The sequence below is a fragment of the Meleagris gallopavo genome, chromosome 6 (assembly GCF_000146605.3).
Source record: "Meleagris gallopavo isolate NT-WF06-2002-E0010 breed Aviagen turkey brand Nicholas breeding stock chromosome 6, Turkey_5.1, whole genome shotgun sequence".
NCBI classification, from domain to species: domain Eukaryota; kingdom Metazoa; phylum Chordata; class Aves; order Galliformes; family Phasianidae; genus Meleagris; species Meleagris gallopavo.
Genome location: NC_015016.2, coordinates 29,719,342 through 29,745,688, shown reverse-complemented (window position 1 = coordinate 29,745,688; position 26,347 = coordinate 29,719,342). Strand labels below are relative to the sequence as shown.

The following is a 26,347-nucleotide window of genomic DNA, read 5'->3' as shown; positions in this document are numbered from 1 at the left end:
CCTTAGTCTGAGTCTTATAGTCATTTCAGCATGGCCGATCAGCATCAAATCTAGCAGAAATAAATTCTTCCCAAGCCTGATAGTTGTAAGGACAGAAATGAGAAATGAATTGCTGCTGTTGGTACCAAAGAAATGTCTCTTGACAAAGGAGCTATCATCTTAGAAGTATGCCAGCCACTTGGGTTGGGTCTCTGTCTGCCTTAATGCTGTACAGAAGGTCTACTCAGTTTGTTAGCTGTTCATCATTTGGGGACGAAGTGTACCAGATCCCTTCCATTGCAGCCTGTGTTGCATCTTGCAGATGCAGTCAGCTCTACTGAGCACACAGTGAGCAGTGAGTATAGAGCAACATTGTCCTCCTTTCTCTATGGCATGCTCATATGCACATGTAGACTGCATTTCCTACTCAGCAAAGAGCAGAAAGTGTGTGAGGTTAAACTTGTTCCTTTCTATGATATGGAGTGCCAGCAGCTTGCTGAAACCCTGTCAGCTGAAGGGGATTGGAGCCTCATCCTCTGGATAAAACAGGAGCAGGAGAAATGACGTCATGTAGTCAATAGTAAGATTATCAAAGCCAAGAAAATCAACGTTGATGTGGGTATAATGCAGAAAGTTACCCAGATGCTGAAATGAGTCTGAATTGTGCTTGTATTGGTTTTCTGTCAGCTTGGACTCCATTTCTATAAAGCAGTGGATTTAAACACTGAAATGTGAAATATATGGATAGGACAGCCTTGCTGTGAAAGTGACATAACTTTCTAGATACTCTCAACCTCACACATAGCCTCGCATACACACTGTGCCCTTCATCACATCTTTTCTCAGTATTTGCTCATCCTCACACTTAGTGTTGTCCTCCTTTCCTTCCTTCTTCAGACTTTTCACTATTAAACCCTGATCTGTAGCTTCTTGCTGCTGCAGACTGCAAAAAAAACCTGGACGCTTGTCTGCAATACTCTTTTTTTATTTGTCCTCCACAGCACTGCAGTTCACCACCTGCTGTCCCAAGTGGGGCTGTTTGTTGTTAATGACTCCTGTCACACTGTTAGCACTCTGCTGTGGCTGCTAAGGAGTGAACTTGTTTGCAGAATAGAGCAAAGCACTCCTTCCCAAAAGCTGGCTCTCTGTTATGTTGTGAATCGTGGGTATGGTTCTCTGAACGATTTCTGGGGAAAGAAGTTTGCACAGTGGGAAAATTTTCATGCAGGAACGCTGAAAACATAAAACTATCTTGAAATACTTGTTGCATCATTGAGTCCAAGAACACAGATCATGCACTGTCTTCAGGGCCTGAATTGCAGTGTTTCCAGTGCTGTGTTGCTACAATACAATGATTTTTTTGTGAGATTCACAATTTCTGAAGAATATAAAGAGCGTGTTCATTCCTCGCCCACAGGGTGGGAGCTGGAGCCACTGTAGACCGAGGACCTGTGCTTTGAGGTTCTGGATGAAAAATCTGAAGGAAATCTATTCTTCAAAGCTGCTTTCTTCCCCCTGTGCACTAAATTTACTCTCATGCTATTAATTCCTCCTTCCCCCACAATACTCCTTTGCATGCCCTCCTCTCAGACAGTCTCATGGTGTTACAGAAGTAGCAGCCTCAGTCTTTTAATGAGCATGGGCAGGGCTAGTTTTGACTGCAGCCAAACTGTGATTATAGTTACCTTACTAAGCTACCTGTCTTATGTTACTAACATTTGCAGCACGCTCTGGATTATCACATGCAATGGAGCTTGGCTGTGCCTCTGGATACTGCTTTCTCTACCATGTCTGACTTTAAAAAAGGGGGAGAGCAGCTGTGGCAACAGCAACTCACAGCCACATTTGCACTTTGCAAGCTCAGCTATTGGATATAGGAATAGATGGTTGGTTGTAGTGGGAATAGTTTTGCAAGAGCTCAGGTGCCTATCTAAAAAGTAAATATTCAACTGGAATGTCCTTTGTATAAATCCAAAAACATTATGAGCTTACAGATTTCACTTGACGCACAGACAGGCTTTAAATGGCTACATTTTTTTCAGAAGAGAAGGCTTGATACAGTTGGATATCTGTTGGGTTATGTATCACCTTTTGGGAGAGTCAGCGTGGTTGGCATTGGAGGCAATCCTTGATGTTTTTTAAGTCAGTTTTAAGTGTTTCACAGATTGAAATAGGAATAGAATTACATTGCTGACAGCCTAAGGTTTCTTATGGCATGTCAGTAGCCCTCATGGACTATAGCTGCTGCTGGCAGAAAGCTTTTTGGAATAGCATCAGTTACTGCAGTGAAGTAAATTGCTTGTCCCATCTCTCAGACAAGATGAACAATACCTGTGTGAGTGGTCACTGTGGCAGCAGCTCACGCAGTGTCTCCAGAGCTGAACTGAGATCAGGAGATGATATTGTCTCAGCTCAGAAACAACGTGGGATCTTCCCCAAGCAGTGCTCTGCCTCTGAAGTGAAAATGTTCTGCCTTGTTTTCAAGGGCACCGAGGACAGAGACATTGGAGGGTGGCAGGATGGGAGAAATGGATCAATGTAAATAAAGTAGCAGTTCTGATGGATCTCATTTTGATGGAAGCTAATAATGTAAAGCTTACACTTTCTCATGACAACACTTGGGATGAATTGTGACTTTATTCCTTTGCTTGAACTTGAGTTTTGATGCAGATACAAACTGGCAGAAATTGGAGGTGTAATTATGGAGAAATCATGCCATCTGACCCCGGATGGCTGGAGGCCAGTACACCTCAAATTCTAATAGCTTTTTCAGTTTCTTTCTTTTTTATCTGTTCCCCATCCTTCCATGCCATTTCCCCTTCCCCCCCCCCCCCTCCTGCTCCTCAGTGATCCAACAGCCCACTTTCCCATAACCTCTACCCACTCCTTAGGATTTAGGCTATGTGACCGGTCTCTAGGAAATGCTGCAGCTACAAACAGAAACGCAGATACTGTTTTTGCTCTTTCCCAGCCATGACATCAGAGCCCCAGCATCAATACAATAATGAGGCCTCTGTTGGATTTGTTTCCCATCCCAATGCAAGCCTTGTCTACGGGATTTTTTTGTTGTTGCGGTTGGTACAGCATACGGGATGCACAGCCACAAGCTGGAAGCAGCAAGCAAACAAACAACAGCAAAAAGAACCAGCCACAAACAAACAGCATTTATAAGAATTCTGTTGTCGTGGGATTTTCTTTCAAACTCTTGTAGCAGCAGTAAGAGTGCAATGATGTTTTGCATATCCGAAAACATGGAAACCCCCAGTTATAGTAAATAAAAATATTTAGCTTCTCAAGATGATGACCACAGCTTCTCCTTGTGCTCCTCTATCTCCTTGCCGTCTTGCTGTGTGCTGCAGACTCCTAGCTGCCTTCCTTACCCTCTTCCCACCTGAAGCTTGAGGTAGACAGAGGCCCCCAAGCACCTAGATGCAGTTGTTGGGTTGTGGGCCGTGGTCCTGGGAGGGTTAAGGAGGAAAGGGCACTTTGCATGGAGTTCCCACGTGTTCCCCAAACTTTCAGTGCTCCCCCAAATACTTCTTCTGTTGCAAAGCTGCAAAACAGCATTTTCCTGAGATCTGTGTGGTGTCACTGGTTGAAAACCAAATTTTCTTGCAGTCTTCAGTCTAGTGACCCATCTCCCTAGGCAAAACTTCTGGCACATCTTATGAATTGCTTATGGAGCTTATGCAAATATTTCAAACAGTTTTGTGTTTTTTTCTTTGATGTGTGCATGCAGATTCGGCTGGTGTTAATGAGTCTGATCTTCATATTCAGTTGAGGGTTTTGACATGCGGATGGGCCATAGGGCATTTGATTTAACATCTCAGTTTAAAGGACTGCAAATCTGTTCAGGGAATCCAGGTTAGTAAAATGCAATTTGGGAAGTTAGAACTATATACTTGATTACAAAGAGCAATAAATATTTAATAACAGTTTTCTAAAAGCTTTGAAAAACATGAAAGTGCCATTAGCTTTGCAGGAAACTGCTGTATTGGGTTTTCCTGACAAATGGTGAGAATTCAGTTCCTCCTAGAAAGTACTGTCATGTAAGTATGGGATGAGAGAGCTGTTGCCCAAAGTCCTGTTATTTGTAGTGCTAGCAGGAGAGCCTGCTTCTCTTCCAAAGCTTTGGAAGTGCTCCCTTAAGCACTGCCTTAAGGGAGTGCTGGGCATCGATCAGGACAGAGAGGCTGGGGAAGACCTTTATTAGGCCATGTACAAGCTCAATTGAGGTCAATGTTTGTCAACATATGGCTTGTGGATTTCTAGCATCTGTGAAAAGAGTTAGTGTGAAGTGAGCCCATTTGTGTGCTGTAGTGGTGCTTCAGGTTATCAAAATAAAGCAGAACTTGTAGCTTAGAACAATCAGAAAGTTGTTTAATCTGGGGCTAACATTTTCAGAGGTGGAGAGGCAATTGGTGTGCCTACAGTTACAGATCAGCAGATTGTCTGCGTCTCAAAGTGAAGAATATTTTGAGATTGTTCAACCAGCATAGTATACTGGTAGTGAAATACACTGTCTGGAAGACTCCCAGAGAATGTCAGTCTATGCTTTCAAGCCTCAAGCTGAGCAAAAAAATGTCAGCTTTTGTATTTATCTTAAAATAATTAGGTGGCTTTGGGGTTTTGGGGTATTTTCATTTCAAATGGGAAGTAAATGCCCCACTTCCCCTGCTAATCTGTGAATCCAGAGGCTCACAGCTTTCGGTGTGACTATTCATGATTTATTTACTTTTTAAAATTCAGACATAGGCATGTGTGCGGTGATTTATTCCTGCATGTAATTGGATACAGTGATTAAATGAGCTTGCATATTGTACTTCATTGTCCTTTTGGGATGTGGGCTGCGGCTGCTGTGTCTTTGAAACAGCCGCTCCTAGTCGAATTGATTCCGACTCCTGTGCATTTGCTGTAGTTGCTGATGTGTTTCTAAAAGCCGATTTGGAAAAGTGCTTTTAAATATATGCTCTTATATAGGAGGTACTTAGCCAGCTGAAGAGTTATGTGTAATCCTCAGAGCCTTCCTCTAAGATGCCTTGCTACCTTCTCCTACAGGGACTCTTATTAAAATTAAATGCACACTCACTGGTATGTCAGCTGAAAGAAGCTATAGGCTCTCAGCCTGTGCCCATGGGCCAGTGAATGTAGGAGATAGTGATCACGTAATTGCTGATTTTCTCTAGAATAGTTTAGGAATGATATGAGGAAAAATTACAACAAGATTTTTATGGTTGGCCTCAATGAACAACTGAATAATCAAAGCAGTTTAATGAACAGAAAGAAATGCAGAAAGACATTGTGAGTTGTCATTTTCCGTGTTATGGGCATTCAGCAGTCACAGAGCCTTTGGCTGGTGCTGTGCAAGCATAAAGTAAGGGGCAATGCTTTGCCCAGAAAATCCCTATGCTCTGCCAGGACACTGCACAGCAGTGTGGTGCAGCAGAGATGAGAACAGCAGCAGCAAGATGCCTTGTTAGAGGAACTGGCTGTGGATACAGTTTGCAGAATTTCAAGCACAGAATATATCGTGGTGATGCTGCTAGTCCTAATGTTGGAGATGGTATATTTTGGTCTAAGAAACAGGAGCAGCTCGAGGTGCTCTGGCTTTGTCTCTTTTGGCTGAGCTGGTTTATGTCTGAAAACATAACTTTGCTTATGTGCAGCCTTTTCTTGAATGAGAGAGTAATGTGTCTCTGCAAATTACTGCACATGCACTTACTTTCATTACTTGTAGAAGCACGGTATCTTTGAGAATTTGCAGCCTCTCTCTCAAATTTGGTTGAAATTTGCGAACAGATTTGAAAATTCCAGGGGCAAGAGAAAAGCAAGAGTGGCAGGCAGTTGGGTGGACAGCTCAGTTCTGTGAATGGTATTCTCATAAGAAACAGGAGAAAAGGAAGTCTGAAGGAAAAGATGGTAACTTTATTATGTTGATAATAGCAGTAAAGGTGTTGTAGAAATTGTGCCACTGCTAGCCTGTTTGATTTGAAAAGGGCTTACAATTTTGAAAGCAAAAGGGACTTTACATTGGGTTTGCTATCTAACTTGATAAATTTGATGGCTTTGGCTCACTGGCAGGAGGCCAAATGCTCTGGCGTCCCATGCATGATACCTTGGATCGATGAGCTGTAGAAATGGGAGATGGCACTGAGAGCTAATCACTGCCAGGTGTGTGTTGGTGAAATACAGTCCCTAAGCCATGGAAGGCACAGTTTTCGTCTAAGCCAGAGAAAATCCTTTGTGCCCCATGGAAGTCCATAGAACAGCTGGCAGGGTCAGGGATGAAGCAGGATACTGACCAAACAATTTCTACAGAGTACAAACTGTATCTCTTGTTAGATGTTTCACAGGTGTGCATGAAAGTTACAGGGCCTAGTTAAGACTTGTACAGTACAGCTCTTTTCTTTCTTTTCCAAGTGCAAAGTTGTATTTATCCCAGAATTGTTTTCTTAGTGTAGTTTTTGTAATTAAATGACGTAGCACAAAAACAAATTCTAAAATAATGACAAAATTGAGTAGTTACCTTTAGAAAATGATCCTACTGGGCTTTCATCCAGTAATTGCTTAATATCTCAGATTTATTTAACTGAAATAAGCAAAGCCATCAAATAAAATCCCTGAGTAATTATGGTACAGCTGAGTCAAAGACCTAATACTGAACTCCCCAGTGAGACACATTATTTGAAATTTGTGGAAATAAAGATGTTCTTTTTTAAAAGTGTAACACTCAGTGACCATGTATGCAAGCAGCCAGAGGTTGCTGCACAGCAGCACCTTTCTGCTGCTGGGAATAAAACAGCCATGAAAGTATTATGATGCTCACAAGCAGCTGAATGAGGGATAACATCTGTTTGTCTTTTGTCTTAGCCCTGTATGATCTTTAAGGAGTGCAGGCAGGAACCTTTTCTTTCTTTTTCATTCTGCTGTCAGGACAAGGTTGTACTGACAAATCCTTTGGTTTGAAGTTGTTAGATATTGAAAAACATGCTGTCTTGTATTGTAATTGTCAGTGATCAAAGGAGAAAAGCTGTCTTTAATTACTGTCTTTAATTTAGTGTTAACCAGTCACTGGAATGATTTGGGTGTCTCAGCATACCAAGTGCAATTTCAGTTTCATTATTTAGGCACATATATATAGTGTATGTAAGTCTACAATGCAATGCAATGTGTTTCACCACCACCACCATGACGTGTATGGGTTTTTTCTGGAGCCCATTTACCACATGGAGAGACAAACCACAGCTCTCCTCTGGGTGCTCTGATACTTATCTCTGGGGTTTCATCCCATGAGAACATGCTGGGGAGAGGAAGGAAGGCAGGCATGTGCACTGTTTGCAGCACATGCTCTAGTGCCACATGTTGTGGAGCTCACTGTTTAGCATATTTATGATAATTCAGGTCCCAGGGGCAAACAAGATTCTTCTTATATCTCCTTCCCCAGGCTGAAGCACAAAGAAATTTCCCAGTGCTTCTTTGTAGGGGAAAAATAATGGATCAAAGTTTCTTGCTAAACACTTTTCAAAATACACAGAGCAGATCTGTACATTTCTGTCCCTCCAGGGACCTAGTGCTCCAGTTGGTATGGAAAGCAGCTAGCAGTGGTTATGAGGATAATGCTGCGCACTGAATCCAAGGTATTGCACCAACCTGCAGAGCTTGAGATGTGGCATTTCTAAGTGGCATTTGGCTTTTATCCCGTGGTTACTATATTGTGCTTGTCACTGCAATCCACTGGACTGGATATTGTCCAAATGCTGTGTACTTTTGAGCCTTCATTAGCACTACTTTAAAAATTTAAGTGGCAGTAACTTTAACATGTTCTGCATATGAAGATATTGGTAATTAAGATTTTAAAATTATTCATTTTTTAGTATATGTTGTATGGGGGTCAGCAACAGAAAATTTGGATTCCTGTGCTTAGAAATGTCTCTGCAGTTTAAGTCTTCTTAAAGTATCTCAAGTTGGAGATCAAAAATAAAGAATCGGCAAGCAGAGATGACAGTATTTATGTATTTATATAGCATATCAGATCTGAAGGTCACTGTTCCCCAAGAGAAGGTTTTCCAGCTCAACAAAGAGAAGGACATGTTGAATTTGAGACCTGGTTCTTTCTCAGTGCAATGAGTTTTGGACAGCACGGATGAAAAGTACATATTAGATTAAGTACATATTACTTTCTATTAACTTTCTGAAAGTCAAATCTAATTTTAGCATTCCCTTTAAACTCAAGTGCATACTGAGCCAGTGGACCTGGGAGAAGGCACAGGAGCCTTACCGCACCCATTGGTATGACGGGGCTTACAGGGGCAGGTGGTGCAGCCCCTACACTGCATTGCTGGTGAGTGCTGCCTGGGATGGGTAGTGATGCTTACAGGCAGTGAAAGGTCCCTGCAGAGCAATGACAGCTCTCAGTATCACCTGGGCTTGGTGGCATAGAGGATCCGGACTAGAGGGTACTGCATCCCGTTGGCTGCCTGGAGGTGGGGGTGATGGCAGGTATACAAAAAAGTCCAGGTGAAAGAAGAGAAAAAGAAGAAAGTTGCGGTGTGTTTGCTTGTCTGACTTTTGGGATCAGGGTGATGGACTCTGTGCCTGCTGGAGGTGAAGCACAAGTGAGGGCTGTGTGGGCACGCTGTGCTGTTACTGCTGCATGCCTATCTCCTCTGCCCCACAGGCAGCTGGCTGCGGGCGGAAGGATGAAAGAGAACCATTAAATCTTTTATCTTCCATCATGTTGCTGCAGGCACTCCTGGCCTGGCTGGCTTATTATAAACAATCAATGGAAAGAGAAGATGGTGGTTTTTTTACCCTGAAGTACTTCAGGAGATTGCTGATGTGAACAAGGACTGGCTGCTTTCTGCTACTAGGCTGCCCTGAGTACTTTGCACATACCTTTAAATATCTCAATTTTCTACAATTGAAGATTCACTGCATGGAAAGCTTGGGTGTTTTACTTGCAGTAGCAAGGGATTTTTTTTTTAACAACAAAAAGCAGCAATATCTTAGGCTGACAGCTATGGGCACTGCTTCTAATACTTTTAAATGTATAAGGCATTGTAGATTTGTCCAATAACTTCAAGTAACCCAGACCATTATAGCTGCACATTAATCACTGCTCCATCCTACCTGAAGAAAAAAAAAGAAAAAAAAGCTTCAGATGTCTATATGAAAAAATTAGTGCCTCATTAAAGCTAGACAAGTCTGACATTTGCTCTCTGCCTGTGGTTTCACGGCTTTTTGTCCTTCTAACAACATATGAAGCTTCTTCAATATGTGTGATGGCAGCAACTGGAATGCAACTTTAGGAGGATCTTTGACCTTACCAGACAGAATGTTTTGATTCATTTTGCAGATGTTAAAACACTGCCAGAATACACTGGGAGATGACCTTAGAAATTATTCCTACTTCTGATTTTTGTGCTCTGATAAAAATTCTGGTTGTACAGGTTAAATATCTTGCCCTTCTGTATTTTCTTTTCCTAACCTGATGCCAGAAATAAATGTCTTGCTCTTTATTCTTTTGTGCATTGATTTCTCGGTACTTCAGTGGCCAGATGACATAACTACTATAATTGTTTTAATACATTAGCAGCAAATTACATATTGATGTTCCTTTTTCTATTGACCTTTCTTCTTCAGCATAATTTTTGGTTTTTGCTTCATGCTGTGTCCGTGGTGGCGTAGCATTTTCAGAGTGTCTGATTTTGGATTAAGGGCTAATCCTGTGAGGTTCTGAGTGTCAATGCCATCTGCTGAATGAATGCAAGGGGGGGGATTTGGGACCACTCGTCACCCTCTTTGAAACAAGTGGTATCTTGCTGGATCAGATAGTAATGATAGCAGTTTGCATTTATTGTTGGTACTCAGAGACATCCTGACATTTTTAGTAAATTTGCTGTGGAATTATAGATTATTGAGAAACTTCTGTCTTTGAAAGGAGTTGCCCTCAAATCGCTTTTCCATTTCTGCAGAACAAGCAACTTTCTGATTACTACCTACAGCTACTGGACAGGCATTTGCATTGCTGAAGGGTTTCAGAGCGTTGCATAGTATTATGTGAACCAAAAAGGCTCTGTGTAGCAGCCTTGAGGTGTGATTATAATTTTTCACGTTTTGTGGAAAGGAGTAGGAAGAATGACAAAGAATTTATCAAGCTTAAGAGCTTTCAGCACTGAGAGGCAGGAAAACTTGCAAATGCATTGCTGTAGCTCTCATCTAGTTTAATTTGAAGTCAGTAAGTGCATATTCAAAATAGCAAAAAAGTGTCTATTCCCTACAGAACAGTAGGCAATCAGCATCCATTTTACTCAAGCACAGGGATCTCATCTGTCTGTTTGCCCAGCTGTAACCCTATCTCATAGGGCTGCTTTTGTGCTTAATGAGATGCAAGTTTTAACTGTTTCTGAACATTATGGCATTGCTAAACCTATCTACTATTATTTTCTTTAAAGAATTAAGAACAACAAAAATCCCACAACTTGCTAGTGTGTGTCTTGAATTCACAAGCTACATCAACATTATTAAGTCCAACTTTTTAATGTTTTTCAAATATACTCCGAGGGATGAGCCTCACTAAATGCTAAAGGAACGTGGCTGGTTCTACAAAGTAAGGATGACACAGTGAATGCAAATAAGAGCCAAGTTTGAAGTTGTTGGCAATTTTTAAATTCACAGTACTGGCTTACACTGATTAATCCATTAACATAAAGAGATGACTGGAGCCAACCATATGTTCATACCATTGTCTTTGCCATAACTGCAAATAAGAATTGTCATGGCTGAAGGGTTATAGTTTTGGTTTTTTTTTGTATGTTGTCTAAAGCACATCTTTCTCCCTCCACGCTCTCCCCCCCACCCTCCCCTTACAGAGCACCAAAGAAATTAATTCCTGCACAAAACCAGAGTTTGTGTTGATGTCTGAGAAATGTGTGTGTAACTCCCATTCACAGTTCGTGCTGCTGGAGCTCCCGCACACCAAATACTTCATACTCAGGTTTGAATGTGCTTCAGGGCAAAGGAGATTTTATGATCTTCTCTTATATCATCATACATTTATAAGAATGAGAGGTAAACTGAGAGTAAGAGCATTTAGTGATTCCATTGGTTTGGAGGGAAGATAGTTTGAAGAGTAAAATGTTTAGTTCAACAAATAAGTTCTTCACCTTTCTACTTTGTCATATCCTATATATATATATCAATATATGTATACTCAATATGAGTATATGACAACTGCTTTTTTTTTTTTTTTTTCCCCTTCTTCATCCAGATCTGGCCTCCCCCGGCAAATCCTCAGAGAAAGCTGAACATCTACTTTGCATAAAGTGGAAAAAGGCTTTATCTATATTTTCATGTAATCCGATTTAATACAAATCTAAAAAAACCTCAAATCTTTCTGTCATTCTTGCACAACCATTCACACTGGATTTGTAGAGTGCAAAGTGTCAGAGATTTGGATTCAGAATGATAATAAATTTTCTAATAAACTGGATTAGTAGTTTTTCTTTACAGTTTAACAGATTTCACTGTTATTGTCCTCTTCTCAACTAAAAATGTGTGTGATGTAGACAGTCAGCAGATAAAGGGAGACAGTCATATGCACAGAACCTGTATTCTTATGCTCCTCTATACAAAGGAAGCTACATTTTATAAATCACATAATTAAAAAATTATGCATTGAGTATTGAAATCCTGTTAGCCAGATTGTTTTGCATAAATTTATTTTTCTTAATATTTAAATAAGCATTTAATACAAAAAAAAAAAAAAAGAAGAAGAAAATGGAAACAGAAACACCATAGAGTGAGAAGAATAGGATGCAAAACATTGTTTTTGTCAGATATGAGGGGAAAATAAGTGTTTCTTGTCATCTGGGCATCTTGTCATCTGCTGATGGAAGTGGGAAGACTGATTTGGCTTAGTTTTGACCTTTATATTTTTGCTGTTAGCCATTGAGAAGCATCCAGACAAAAACTATTTTGTGTGATTCAGTGTGATCAGAAATCCAGGACAAACTGGATTTTGTGTTCGAGTTATCTCTTCTTGTGGATGTAAAGGGATTAATGACTCAGTGCTGGTATTAGGAGCAGTTATATCTGGCTAAGCTGGATGGGGTGTCTAATATTAGCAATTGAGCAATAGGTGTACTCTGAACAGTTTGATCTATTGAACATGTAATGCAAATATGTATACAACATTGTTCTAACTTTGCTGGTCTAAAGAGAATGATGCGCTATTACTTACTAGTAAGTAATACACGGACGTACAGTTGTTTGATAAGTAGTTAAGTGTAAATATTTGTAGCACTGGAATATTTCTCTGCTCATTTTTCTTCTTTACTCATTTTATGTGCTGGCCAAACTGAATGTTTACTTCTAAAAATTTCTCAAACAAATTAATTTAATAAAAATAATTTAACTTTTGTTTCATTTAACAAAGACATTTCCTTTGGCTTAAGTCTCTTTCCATACTTCTGTAACAAATTATTTTTTTAAATGTCAGAGTGCTCCCGATGCCTTGTACCACTGTGCTAGTTTAAATGAATGTCCATATTTGAGAATAGCTCACAGCTCTTGGACACAGCGATGACATAAAATATACTGCCTGTCTGGTTAGCTAAATACGTACAACGGAAGGTGTCAGGCTACAGCTGTTTATTAATTTGTTTTCTAAGCCTTGGTAATTAATACCCTGCCTAGAGAAGACTGTGAAGGAGAGAGTAGATCAACCACTAAGAAATAAAATTTAATGTGTAAACCCTTGTGACAATCCCATTCTATACTCCTGCCATTTAAAATTGTGCATATGTAAAGATATACCCTCATGTTGAGGACAAACTCCAAAATATTTAAAGTTACCCCCCAGAGAAAAGGGGTATGATCTGGTCAGGAAAGTGGGCACATGGAAAGCAGCGGGAAATTCTCTGGATTTTGGAAGTACATAGTAATATGCAGTTTGGTGTTCACCTAATTATATGAATATATAAATTTATTGTTTCTGGTATTCCAAATCCGTGTTCCCAGTCAAACACACCATTGTTGCCATTGTCTCCCATCACCATGCCCATGCAATTCAGCTGCAGTTTCCCTTGTAAATGCATTGCTGATTCCTCCAGTTGCTGACTGAAAGCAGATGTTCCTTGGGAAATGCAAATGTTCCCTGGGAAATCCTCATGCACTGGAACATCCCATGTCTATATACTACTCTTTCCATTCCTCACCCACCCTGCATGCGTGTTGCAGAAGGACCTGTATACTGCAGAAAGATTGGAAATGTGGTACTAACAGCTGCCAGTGAAGTTGGTGTCTATGCTTCACCTGGGTGAAGGATGAGCCCATGAGAAACTGTCTCAGCAGAAGCTGACGTGAATTGATTATTTAATAATGAGGAAGCACGATGCTTTCTTTTTTGTTATTTTTATGCCTATGATATGATACTGAGAGCACACATTCAGTGCTGAGATTACTGCCTAAGGCTGCCCCTAAAGAGCTGCAGGAGCAGTAGTCCATTGAATTCATGCTGTTTCTGTTGCATGTCTTAATGAAGTTTAAAATGCTTGAAATTGTCTTTGGAATGAAATATTCCATAGCTGCAAGCTGGCTGTGTACTTCGTAATAATTGCTTAACCAAATAAAGGAAAACTGTGCGGAGTATAGAAAAATTAGATTGATGGCTAAGAGAAAATGATTACATAAAAAATTCATGAAGAAGAGAAATTAAAAAAATAACATCACACTCTTCTGCATGAAGAAATACTTTTCCTCCATAGGAAGCATTTTTTCTTTGTCAACCATTACTGTGTTTTAATTCTCCCTGAATGCTATGAACACCAGAAAAAATTTTTCTATAGGAAGAATGGGGAAGGAGGCCACCAGTTTATGCAGAAACAGAGATGTAGAACAATAAAATTTAAAAGCTGAGGTACTTCATCCCCATTCTGTATGGCAGTGTGGTGCACTGTAAATAATTAATGATGACTAGAATTGCCTTTTTTTTTCCTTTTTTTCTTTCTTTTTTTTTCTTCTTCTTTTTTCTTTTCAATTCTTTTCCTTCCTTCCTCCCTTCCTTCTTCCCTCCATTCCTTCCTTCTTCTTTTTTCTTTAACTCTTAAATCAACCAAAACTAAACAGGAAAACCCTGAGATAACTTCTGTTCATACTTATTAAGAGCTGCTATGCTTAAAGCTCTAACTCATTGAAGTTTACTGCTATAAGTGTCCATTAGTAGCCAGAATGAATAAAATGCTGTGAATAAATTGTCTCATGTAGTCTTTCTCTGTGTTTACACATTGAGACCAGGAAATAATTAATTGTGAGCACATCTTCAAAAGCATTTGAGAAGTGTGCATCTGTTTATGTTGGACAAATTATTTTTCAAGAATTAGTTCATACTTAGTTTTTGTCCCTTTGTTGTGGCATATAAAGCCATTCTGGAATTATATAACTTATGGTGCATTTGAGAAGAAAATATGGAGTGAACTACAGTGATAAGTAGTACTTTGGGGAAGTACATACAAGTTGGTAGAGACATTTTAAAATATGAGTATTACCATAAAGTCTTTAGATGATGTTTGGCAATAGATATTTAATCTAGCAAAAGCACTTTCATTGCTTACTTGTTAAAGCAGTTTAACAGATGACTGATGCTATTAACGGTCTACATGTACAGTCTAGACCTTTTTTCTTCAAAACATTCCTTTAGGGTATACATTTCTAAACAAGTTAAAAGGCAATTTGTAGAGATCCAGCCCATATGCAAGCTACATGAATCAGTATTTAAGGACTTTTCTTTTTAGCCTTTCCATTTAAAAGGAAAAGAAATACAATTTTAATCTTCATTGTTTGTTTGTTTTTTTTTTTAAAGAATTGCATTAGTGATATTTGTAGCACAGTTACTGCAAAAAATGTTTAAGGAAAAAAATAAAGTCATAGCAAACCCAGCCTTTCTTGCTACTCTAACACTTTGATGTCCTGGAAGCATTTTAAATAGGCATGCGATGATCGGGTGTCTATAATGGGTAAAGTTGATCAGGTATTAGAAATAAACTTTTATACTGATATTTTAACACCAGCTAGTGTGATGAAGTCACAGTATTTTGAACAATTGCAAATGTTTATTGAGAAGCCTTACAGTTTTTTTTCAGCAAGTACTTCACCTCTTTTCTGAATGCGTGGCTATCTATTGCTGAAACTAAGATATCACCTAAAAAGAATAGAAAGATTCTGTGGAAATAATCTGTTCTAACTGTATCTTTGACTTGATGAGCACCACTGCACATAGTTTGGTCAAGAACTAGAATAGGAGGTTAGATATGGTTATTGTCTCCAAGAAATGTAGCTTCCAAATAAATGTTTGTGAAACCTCCGACTTTAATAGCTGCGTTGTAGCTAACAAAAGATGTGCAACAGAATGAACTGCTGACCTTTTGGATACAGAACAAGCTGTTCACAAGATCTTTTCATTTATGGAGACAAAATGTTCCTTTTATACAAAGATAATACTTTCCACAGTTTTAAAACAATGTCGGTGAAATACAAAGAATTTAATTGTCTTATTTGTGAATGCAAGAGGCTTCAGTTATGCCCTTCAGATCAGGAGTCTTTCTAGATCAACTGTGCTAAAGGCATTGATTCAGCTGCTTTTCTTTTGTTAATGACAGCGGAGGTATTTTTAGTCCCATGCTGACAGGATGGGTTATCATTAGCTATCCATCCATGTGATATTCACATGGTATCTGGCTTTGAATGATACATGGATTAATTTATTAATTTATTCTACACCTTATCTTTGAAGTTCAGTTTACAGACAGAAATGTAGCTGTGACTCAAATGGGTCTAAATTGTTGTGAAATTGTGCTCTTGGTCTGAAGAGCTTCTGGGAAGCTCTCGGTTGCATATGCGTACACAGGCACTAGCTGGATGAGATCAGGGACAGTAAGGAGACCAGGATAGGGAAATTAGGGCAAGAAAAACCTTGTTTTTCTCCTGTAAGGAGCAGTTTGTCCTTCAGTCTTAGCAGCTGTAAGTCCACCGATGAATCAGTACTTAATTTGTAACGGTTACTAGTAACAGCTAACTAGTAACAACTAGTAATGCTGCTAAGGTGTTTATGCTCTACAGTGCTTCAAAGAAATACTTATATGTCAATGTATATTACCAGAATTACTACAGTTATCTGTTTTCCTGTTCTTACTAGGTAAAACAGAGTAATTGCATCCTAAAGATTGTTTTGTTTGTGAATGAAGTATGAATTCATTCCTACATCACACATAATTTGTGAGTAATTAAAATTGGAAGCACAGTTGTGTGAGTTACAAACCAACGTGGGTTGGCAGTGATCTCTGCTCAGAGCAGGCTCAGTAGGCCAGGCAGCTCAGGTCCTGCTCAGGCGGGCTCTGAATAACCCTGGTCCTGCAGCTTCTGCAGCCTACCTGGGCAACCTGTCCTCACAGGGGAAAAAAGTCTCTTTTATCTAGACAAATTTTCCCTTGTTGCAATCTCTGATGTTTGCCTCTGTCATTGTGTTGCATGCCTCTGGGAAAAGTCTGGCTAGGTCTTGTCTCTCTGTGCTGTTGGGTTGTTGGAGGCCATCACAAGACTTCCCCTGAACGCTCTCATCTTGTGAAAAACATTTTTCTTTCCTTGCATGTGTGCATGGTGAAGGTTTGGATAAACCCTAAAATTAGCCTGGCATGGGAATGAGGAAAGGGAAAACTACACTGAGGTCTGAGTTGGCAGTGCCTCTTGTCCTGACAGCCTGAGGTGTTACGGCTGCAGGAGAGGCGTTGGCAGGTGCCTTTAGTTATACTGATAAAAACCAAGTGCAGGAATGTCAGGAGCAGAAAATAACTTTGAATAATGTAATTAAATAAACCAGAGAGAAAGTATCCCAGCAATTAGCGATGCACACAAGTCTTAACTAGCTGAATATTTAAGTATGCTTGGCTTTTGCTTCTCAAATACTGTGCCTAGATGTTCACCACTGTACATGGCAATCTCAGTTTTCTATTACAAAAATTTGTCTTCTGAAATTCTGAAACAACTTACTGGTTGGTGGAAATGTTGAATAGCTGGAACCACCCAGAAGAGCCAACTGGAATGTGGTGTTTGTGATAAGGACTCATATTCATTCCTGAACTGTGGCTTATTTTGTGTATAGTTCTGCTTGTTTATTCATTGAGAACTGAGGATGTGCTTGTTAATAAGGATCTCATCTCTGCAGTCTGAATGTATCGTTAACTGTGTGACACATCAGTGACTTATTCTTTAGGCTTTTTTCTTGTTATGCACGCTAACAACAATAGGTACTGTCTTCCTCCTCTCAAAAATATATTGTACCTTAGGCTTTTTTTTTGTCTTTCTCTGCAGAAACTCTCCTGGATGACTTCCTTCTCACATACACAGTCTTCATGACAACAGATGACTTGTGCCAGGCACTTCTGAGGCAATATCCTTTTAAGTGTTGTGTTAACACCCATCACACAGTGACACCTAGGTTTGTATATTGTCAAGCTTAACTCATACCAACAGTGCAAACCTTATAAATGCATTTTTGTTTAAAGCTATATGAATCATTTCAACTGTTACAAAACAATGTAACAATAGGCTAGAACCTATCCAGAACATAAATGTTAATTCTTAGAATACCTGTGTAATTCACTGCAGAATATGTAAAGAATAGGTATTCTACAATGTCTGCACCTTTTGTTGTGTGATACAGTTTATAACTGTTTTTGTATTTCCAATTATTTCTATAAGCTATAGAATGTTGCTTGAATGAACTTGGAGCTATGAATTGAAACAACTTTTTTTGTTTTCTTTTTGTTGTGAAAGTCATTTCACCTACTGAAAAAAAGAATAGCGAAGGGGCAGGAATGATGTATAATGTGAATATCTTCTGTCATTTGCTGTTTCTGCTTTGTGAATAGAGGACAATAGGAGAAATTGATTCTTTTCTTTTTTTCTTAATAGTGTTATTTCAGCTTATGGTGTAATTTGCACAGGGAAAAAGAAACTGACTTCCTCTGCTCAATAGTTTTCTTGTTGTAATGATGCGTTGTCCTCTTTCATGCAGACATTCATGTTGGCGTCTGTGTGCAGGACAAAGTTTTGTTCCAGCTTCTACAGGAGTTATGACTTAACATTGTATAATTCCTTTTAAATGGATTTTACTTCGTATAGACTTTTCTCTCTAATCTAGAAAGGAAAAAAAGTTCTGTTGACGTAGAAAATGAACATTTATGTTACTGAGTATTTCATTCCAAAAAGTTGATGAAATTCGCAAAGCTTCAAACAGGATAAATATATGTTTAAAACTGGACAATGTAGTGAAAAATAGTTTTTCATTGCCAAACAACATATGAGATGGTTATGCATTGCTGAATTTCAAAGTTTCAATGAGTTCTTAGTTTTTTATTTTCCTTAACTTACTGTACCTATTGTGCAAAGAACCATCAAGGGAAAGAAGATGACTCTGATGTATCCTGCAGGAAACGAAAGGTCTTGCATTTGGTGTCTCAGTGGACTTCTCTCTACAAAGACTGGTTACACGAAGATGAGCATTTAAAACAATTTTTAAAGGTATTGAATTACTTCCTGATGCATTTCAGTGCTGTTTAATTAATATACAGTGTTTCAGAATCTGCAACAGGAAAAAGTATAAAACATCATTTTTCATATCTAAATTTTGTCCTTGATATCTATAATATAAAGTGTATAATACAAAGTTTTTGGAAGAGAACATACTGCATATGAAAGCAGAGACCTTAAGATTTTTGCTCTTTGGTACTAGGCTGTGTAGTACTGTATTGGAAATTGGGCATCCTTCCAGCCACCAGCCAGGTTATACTATTGCATGTACCTTGATGCAGTGCCTGTCTTTCTGTCCATAAGGGTGTGTGGCTGTCCAGTTTTTGTACACCCAATATTTTTGCTTGAGGATTTGGTGTGATACAAAACATTATTAACATAAGTGATGGTTGAAGTTATATGTGTAAAAGCAAAGATTTTGTGTAACAGCCATGAGTGCCATTTTGTCTGTAGACTAATGAGCATCAATATTTTGCTCACTCACTTGGTGTTGATACAGAATGATTCTTCTTAGACAAACTGAGCACTGACTAGCCTGTAAAAATAAGCAAGGACACTCTCTGCTCATGGATCTTGCAAAATCATGAAATTTGTTGCGGTGTGGTTCCTCCTGATTGATTTAGACTATTGCTGGGATACTTCAGATTTATTTTTGAGTTATCAGATGATTGCATAAAGTATTTATTTTACTTTGTAGACAATATACCGGAATGTGTTAGATGATGTGTATGAATATCCCATTCTTGAGAAGGAGCTGAAAGAATTTCAGAAAATACTTGGGATGCATCGTCGTCAGTAAGTAATGATTATCCTCGTGATCAGATCTCATTTTCCTTAGTGTAATTTATTTTTGTTGTAATTCAGTAAAGATAGAGGGATGAGTGGTACAAGTACTGTATTCATTTTCACAATTAATCTTTAAAATAGAGCCAGATTATTCCATCTTATCTGACGTTGTTGGGTGGTGTGGAACTTTGTGGAAAAACTGTCAAAATGTCACTCAGCAGTCTCTGATTTCAGATGATGCATCTTGTCTCTCTTTCTCTCTCGTGCAATATTGAGAAGCAAATCTATTTCTCAATGGTTGTGTTAGGCTTATTATTTTATTAATCTGATGGTATTTTTAAAAGATATTCCCTTGGCACATTTTTCCAGCAAATGGAATTTATTCCTGTGGCTTGTCCATTTGAGAACTGGAAGGACATTGGCTGCCACTGGTATCGGCATTCTTCAGGAGCTCCCAGACTGGCAGCATTTCTTTTTCCTATGCTGACTTTGTGACTCCCAGGAAAGTTTTGTGGTTGAGCCAAATAACCTCAGCTTTCACTGAAGGATCTCTACAGCCGTTCTGTGGAGACTGTGTAATTAAAAAGAAAAAAAATTTTCTTTTTTTTTTGATTGCTAAAACTTTCTAAGGTTTGGATTGAAAGAATAATTAGAATTTTCCTTTTTGTTTCAGCACTGTGGATGAATATTCACCACACCGAAAGGTAACACAAACCTTGTTTTGCTCATTGCTAGCTAACTTACCTTTCTTTCTTTCCCTCTCTCCACTTTCACCTTTTTTCTTGGCATTTCAATTGAAAGTGACGGGTGACCAAAAACATGACAGGATACATCAGTGAGGCTAGACCTGCAACATTGCTTAAGGAAATATTTTTTTCTGGCAGTGTCACCTGCATATCACTTGTGTGAACTAACCTGCAGTGGCTGTGACAGTATTATCATTTTAACAACACGTCCTGAGATGTCACTGTTGAATGTTTTGAATAACAGTTGGGAGCTCGTCCCGCCTGGCTGGATAGATGCAGAAAACCTGGGCAAACCAGTCTGAGCACAGGCATCAACTGCAGGTGTCAAGCAGCCAAAGTGAAGGGGAATTTGTTGTGACAGGGCAGAGAAAGAGAGAAAGAAAGAGGAACATGGATTTGTCTATTTAAGCAGAAGGAAAAAGCGCTACTGGAGAACACTGACATATGAATTGTGCAGGGCTGAACTGCTGACCTACTGAAGTATCTGGGCTGAAGCATGTAAAAGGCTTAAAATGTTACAGTGGAAATACAGGAGGCAGAACATGAGATTGTAGCGAAATTGCTAAATAGGTCGATTGGTGCATAGGAAATGTGTGTGAGAAAAGTACGTCAGAAGTGACCTCTGCACATAACTACAAAGAACATTGAGGTGTGGCTGCTGTTTGGTATAGCCATGTCTCACTTCCTCAGAAATTCCCACCTTTACCATTATTAAGTTAGGCAACTTAGATGCAGGAAGGGTGGGTGTATTTCCTATACTGCAACCTTTTTGGCCAGATGTATGCATTGAATGCTGTATTTTATCAATTGCTGCACGGTAAAGGGAAGGAATGCAGACAGTCATTGTTGTGTCTTTTTTTTCCTCTCCCACTCCCTTGCAGAACAAAACCTTTTTCCACCAGTTCAGTCTAAAGGAGACCTGGCTGCAGCACAGAGGAGCCATGAATGAAGCAGAAGAAAGTAAGTATGACTTAAGAATGGGAAAAAGCCTAGCGCAGTACTTTTAAATGTCAGGGTAACCTTTTTAGTAAGAGCTACCTGTTGAGGTACAGTCTTCTTCCAGGCGTACAGCTTCTGAACACAGCCCTAGGGCCTCAAAAGAAGAGAGATTTGCCTGTGTGAAGATTACTTGTCTGCTTCCTGCTTTGCAGGCGCTCAGCAGTGGAGTGAGATCTCAGGCTTTCCACCTGCCCTGTTCCTCTGTGGCCCTGTGACAGAGCTGTGCAGCTCACAGCCTGTCCATCAGAGTTGGAAGCTGTAACACAGGGCAGGAATAGTCTCCTGACCTAGATCCTGGGTGCAAGAGGTGAATGCACCTGTCAGGTTCAGTGGGCAGGATCTGCTAACTCTGAGAACCTGCGTAGGTTCTCTCCACAAAAACATTTCCATGTAGCGGGTGAGATGCCACTATGCTTTAACATCAACTATTTCATTTTTCCCTTCATTGCTGCTAAAGCAATGGTAAAGTGAGGCTCTCGCCCTGCTGTAATGCCTGCGAGAAGAAGGAGGCAGGGAGGAGAATAACATGCACACAAACAGAGAAGAGGCAGAAGGGCTTCCTCCCGGGAAGCCCTTTATGCAGTATTATCTTCCTTTCTTGGTGGGAACGAAACTCCAGAAGTTCAGGCTGAGTCAGGGTATTTTTAGTGGTCATTTGTGACACAGTAAGAACTGAGCTCCTGTAGTGACAAGTCTTCTCTTTACATTATGTACTGCTGGTAGATAGATAGCCTCTTTCATGCCTGAAATTTATTTGAGGTTTAGGCTGACAAGGCTGCTTCTAAAGTGTCATTTCTGGATGAAAACCCCCACACTCATTTTTCTTCTTAAAAAGTCTAACACGGCTCATGAAAAACGTACTAGTACAAGAGAGGACACAGACTGAATGGCCATGGGGACAGGAAAGGCTGGACTCAGCAAGGCCATAAATTGCTGTTCTCTCTCTTCTTGCGAGCATGAGCCATGGAATGTGCTGGAACTGCGGGAATGAAATAGAACACGCAAGACTAGGGGGAGAGAGGCAGGTGCCTGGGCACGATGGAGGGAAATGGAGTGCTGCCACGTGACAGTGCTTGTGAAGGATAGGTTTTTCCAATGGCTCCTGCCCTCAGTGGTAGAGATCAGACCAGAAACATTCTACCTCCTAATGTAAGTATTTTCAGGGTGGTTCACAGCCCATGCCCGTGTCCTCCTGTTAGTGTTCCCTGCTGCGTTTCACTGAGAAGCAGTGAGGCTCCTGGAAGGGATGACATGGGCTATGCCCATAGATAGCACAGACAGAACATTTAAAAGATGTGTTGTGGGGGAGGTTTTGGAATAATTGCTGTGATGATTGTTTTCAAGAACCTGACCTGTAGGTTGGTTTAGTTTGGTGCTAAACAAAAGGTACGTCAGTAGCTCAACTATAAGTTAATATTTTGCTGTCACTTTCCTCTACCAAATGACAGAAGTTGAGGCTTCAAACAAATACGCTGCAGGCAAGTTATGTTACACTTTGCATATGGAGGGCAAATATTTGTGTCAGATTTACTTATTTTCTTATTTAGAGTGCAGTTGATATATCTGTCTATTCACGAGTTATATGTATTCTGAAGAAAGATTCTGACACATGCTGAGCACCTGATTTACTGTCTGTCAGCATAGACAGGTTAAGAAAAAAATTATAAAATCAAATTGCTTTTCTTCCCCAAGGTTAAATGTCGAGTTCCTCCTTCCTTCTTATCTTCGTTTTTCTCTTCTACACACACAAAAGAGATGTTCAGTAAGATAGAGTTGTTAACCATTTCTGGCATGGCCTCAGTTAATGGTACTGCCCTGAAGCCATGAAGATTCATAGGACAGACAAGGAGCTATTGCTGCATACATCTATCAATAAAAATACAGCGTTTCTGGAGAAGTATTGCATTATACTGCCATGGTAGCAGCCTATCTGCAATAAGAACTACAAAAGTAGATGAAAATTGAAAGCTTAAGCACAGAAGTGAGTATGAAATCCAGAGTTGTGGTGATTCTCATTAGCAGGTGTCATTTTTTAAATATTTTTGCAAGTCCACAACTGTTTCTTCCCTTTTAAGTATGGCAGCTGTATTTCAAACGACTGGCTACAGTAAACTCAGCAAAAAAGATTGCAAACCTAAAATTCTGGGAAGCAGAGGGAGTATACCTCACTTCTGAAGGAGCAACGAAGTATTACATGAGCTTCCTGCAGCATTACTGATGGGAATCACCTCCAGAGCCTAATCAGTTCTAGGACTTCAGTGGAAGTTATGAGTCCAGGATTTGTCCATTTTCTCCAAATGAGTCCGTTTTATGCGTACTGCAAGTGACTCGGGATAGATTTATCAGAATTAATTGCACTGCTGTTCAGGCAGCCTCTGCTCATGCAAAAATGCCCTGACAATGCACATCACTAAGTGTCCAGACAGATAAGCTAGCGAGAGTAGTTACAGAGCAGGGAGCTTCTCAAGAAGCATGCTGTTCCAGGTGAAAGTGGAGGAGCAAAACAGCTTCTGCAGCAGGTATGAGACACACTAAAAGAATGCTAATTTATCTGGGCCTAGAAGGTAAGGACAAAAGATGATAACTGCTAAGGTTGCAGTGGATGCAGAAGGTGCACAGCAAAGGAATTTGTCTACATTGAGTCCTCAGGGTAGGAACTCTTAAATAGGCTTCCCTGAAATGAATCCATGGAGATGCATTTGCTCGTCCCTGTCATTTCCTAGAGGGAAGAGGTGGGAAGTAGGGAAATGGTGATGTTTGCGCTCAGTTTCATGCCTCTGTTGGGCAGGGTACAGGAGTGGCCTGTCTTGCAGCTGGGACTGGGGCTACGAGGCTTTGCCTCATTCCTTCAGGGTGCCTTTGGCTGCCTCTGAGCCTGCCTTTCTTGCTTTTTGCAGTTTTCTGCCGTGTGTACATCACGGAGCACTCCTACGTCAGCGTGAAAGCTCAAGTAACCACTTCAGCACAGGAGATACTGAAGATTGTTGCAGAAAAGATCCAGTACCCGGAGGAGGAATTGGCACTGGTGATCATCACGTTCTCTGGTGGTAAATAATCTTCCTTCATCTGACCACTCACCTCTTAGTGCAGCACGTAAGGGAGGGTTGGGATTCTCTGGTGCAAGATACAGCTGTGGCCCACAGCTGGATGACTATGGAACAATGAGAGCTGCTTCCCAGAGCCGTTCCCATGGAAACAGCTCATTCCCGAGTAACACTGGATGAGGCATTCCCTTGCTGGAAATGGACTGCAAAAGACTCTCCCTATTCAACAGTATTACAAGATTTTCTTTTTGCCCACATGTAAATCTTCAACTTTCAGATCTGAATGAATTTAGAAGATGTTGAGGAAGGATTTTCTTTTAAAATATAAAAGGGAATAACAGCTTCTGAATGTGTGGCTGTTTCTTTATTTACAGGATGGGTAGTGAATATTCTCCAGTAGAGAGAAGGGAGGCATATATTTGCACAGATGAGATACTGAGCATGACCTAGCAGTACTTTGTAAGCAAACTTGCTTATGACTGATGTTTTTTTGCCTGTTAATGTTTCTTGTTTAACAGAGGAGGCTTAGTGTCTTTTTCTGAGGAGGATCAGAATGAGGGTAGGCTGATAGTAGGGAACTGCCAAGCTATCAGGTCTTAAGATCTTTTGTTCGGGTTGTTCTGCTCACTGTGATACCTTATTGGGCTCTTATTGAAAATAAAGCAATTGTAACTGGGTATGTAGCAAGGACAAGTGGGCCCACAAAGTAGGGTTAAGCCTTTACAACACCTGGGCCATCTTCTCAGCCAGCATTAGTGGATGTCAGTCCCCTAAGGCAGAGGATGAGGCCTTAAATATACTTCACTCATAGTTATTTCTTTGGCAGTATAGTTGAATGAAATATAGACAAATGCTGAGTTGTCCCACTTACGTATCCAATTCAGAATTGGAAGCCCACATTTTCCTCCCCCACACTGAGAAAGGTTAAATAATTTTGCGGGTCTCCAGTGTGAGTGGCAATAGCTGGAGCCTTACCCCAGCAGTCAAGAGCTTGGGCAGAGGGTGGCCGTGTGGGAGCTTTGCATGTTGGCATCTTGACCAGCTGGGTTACATCTCTTGCAGGCAGACACATTTACCCTTATGCGTGCCAAAACTCAGATCCAGTGTGTTTTGCAGCCCTGCAAGATCAGGCTGCTGCGGTTGTTCTTTGGGTCTTTCGTGCTACTGTTCAGGAGCAGGGCAAGCTTTACTCTGCTAGCAATGAATCTGGCAGTAACTGCCTACTTGCTTATGTAAAGAAAACCAACAATTCACAAGTAATGAAAAACAATATCATCTCTTCACTGCATTGTTTACTGAGAAAGCCACAGAATAGAAATAATTGCCATTTGGCTGTTCAATAAGAAATAATAATTAAAAAGCTGGTACAACAGGACTGCCATCTGTACATGACTATTGTAATTCCCAAAATGCTCTTTGGTATTGACTGAATTAATTGGAGATAGAACAAGAGTACTGAATTTGTGCTTATGCATTGTCACTTCTGCACTGTGTGCAGTAATCAGCAGCCTGACACATTTTCTTTATTTTTTCTTTTTTTTTTTCTTTTTTGCGTGACTCAGAACTGTCGTCTGCCATCCACTTGGTGGGCAGCAGGATGAGCATTGAAGATCACATTTTTATTTTACTCCTAAAATGAACAAGCAAGGTCTTTTTGTTCAAAATTACCTTGGAAAGACATACTGATAATTCAGCATGAATGTATCTAATGTCAGTATGAGCAAGGGAAATGGCAAAATGAGTAGCTTTTATTGAAACTTTGCCCTTGAATGCCTGTTCCTACTCCTCCTTCATGGGCTATGAACAGTCTGAGGTGGCTGTCAGCATGCTTGTAGTGCTTTTTGGTCTACATTAATACAGTGACTGTAAACAAATATCACGTCAGCTCTCCAGATTACTTGAAGCCCATAGGAAGAAACAGTTTTCCTAGGGCATGAGCGTTCTAGCTGTGTTCTGGGTTTTTGTTTATTTTTTCTTCCACTTTTCTCTGGTGCCTCTAAGATTGCCCACTGGAGAAAAATGTCCTTTCTCCTCACTGCCTGTCTGGAGAGTCCTGCTCTTTCACTCAACTAGTTACTAAACAAATTGCTATAGGTCTAGAGTAATTTCTCTGTGTAAATTAATTAGCAAGGGGTTGGGTTTGTTATTGTTTTTTTCCACCCATTGCTCTTCTCTAAGGGGTGAATGGCTATTGATGACATGTCCCCG

General features: G+C 40.1%; 1 protein-coding gene across 1 annotated transcript in view; it reads left to right on the top strand.

Annotated features, from left to right (window-relative positions):
• RAPGEF5 (Rap guanine nucleotide exchange factor 5) overlaps positions 1–26,347 on the top strand; it is a 145,398-nt gene that overhangs the window by 93,226 nt on the left and 25,825 nt on the right. The window contains exons 11-16 of the mRNA XM_031554045.1: positions 17,344–17,422; positions 18,411–18,555; positions 19,262–19,359; positions 20,024–20,054; positions 20,978–21,056; positions 23,993–24,142. Coding sequence (XP_031409905.1) covers positions 17,344–17,422; positions 18,411–18,555; positions 19,262–19,359; positions 20,024–20,054; positions 20,978–21,056; positions 23,993–24,142 — 582 coding nt within the window. The remainder of the gene's footprint in view (positions 1–17,343; positions 17,423–18,410; positions 18,556–19,261; positions 19,360–20,023; positions 20,055–20,977; positions 21,057–23,992; positions 24,143–26,347) is intronic.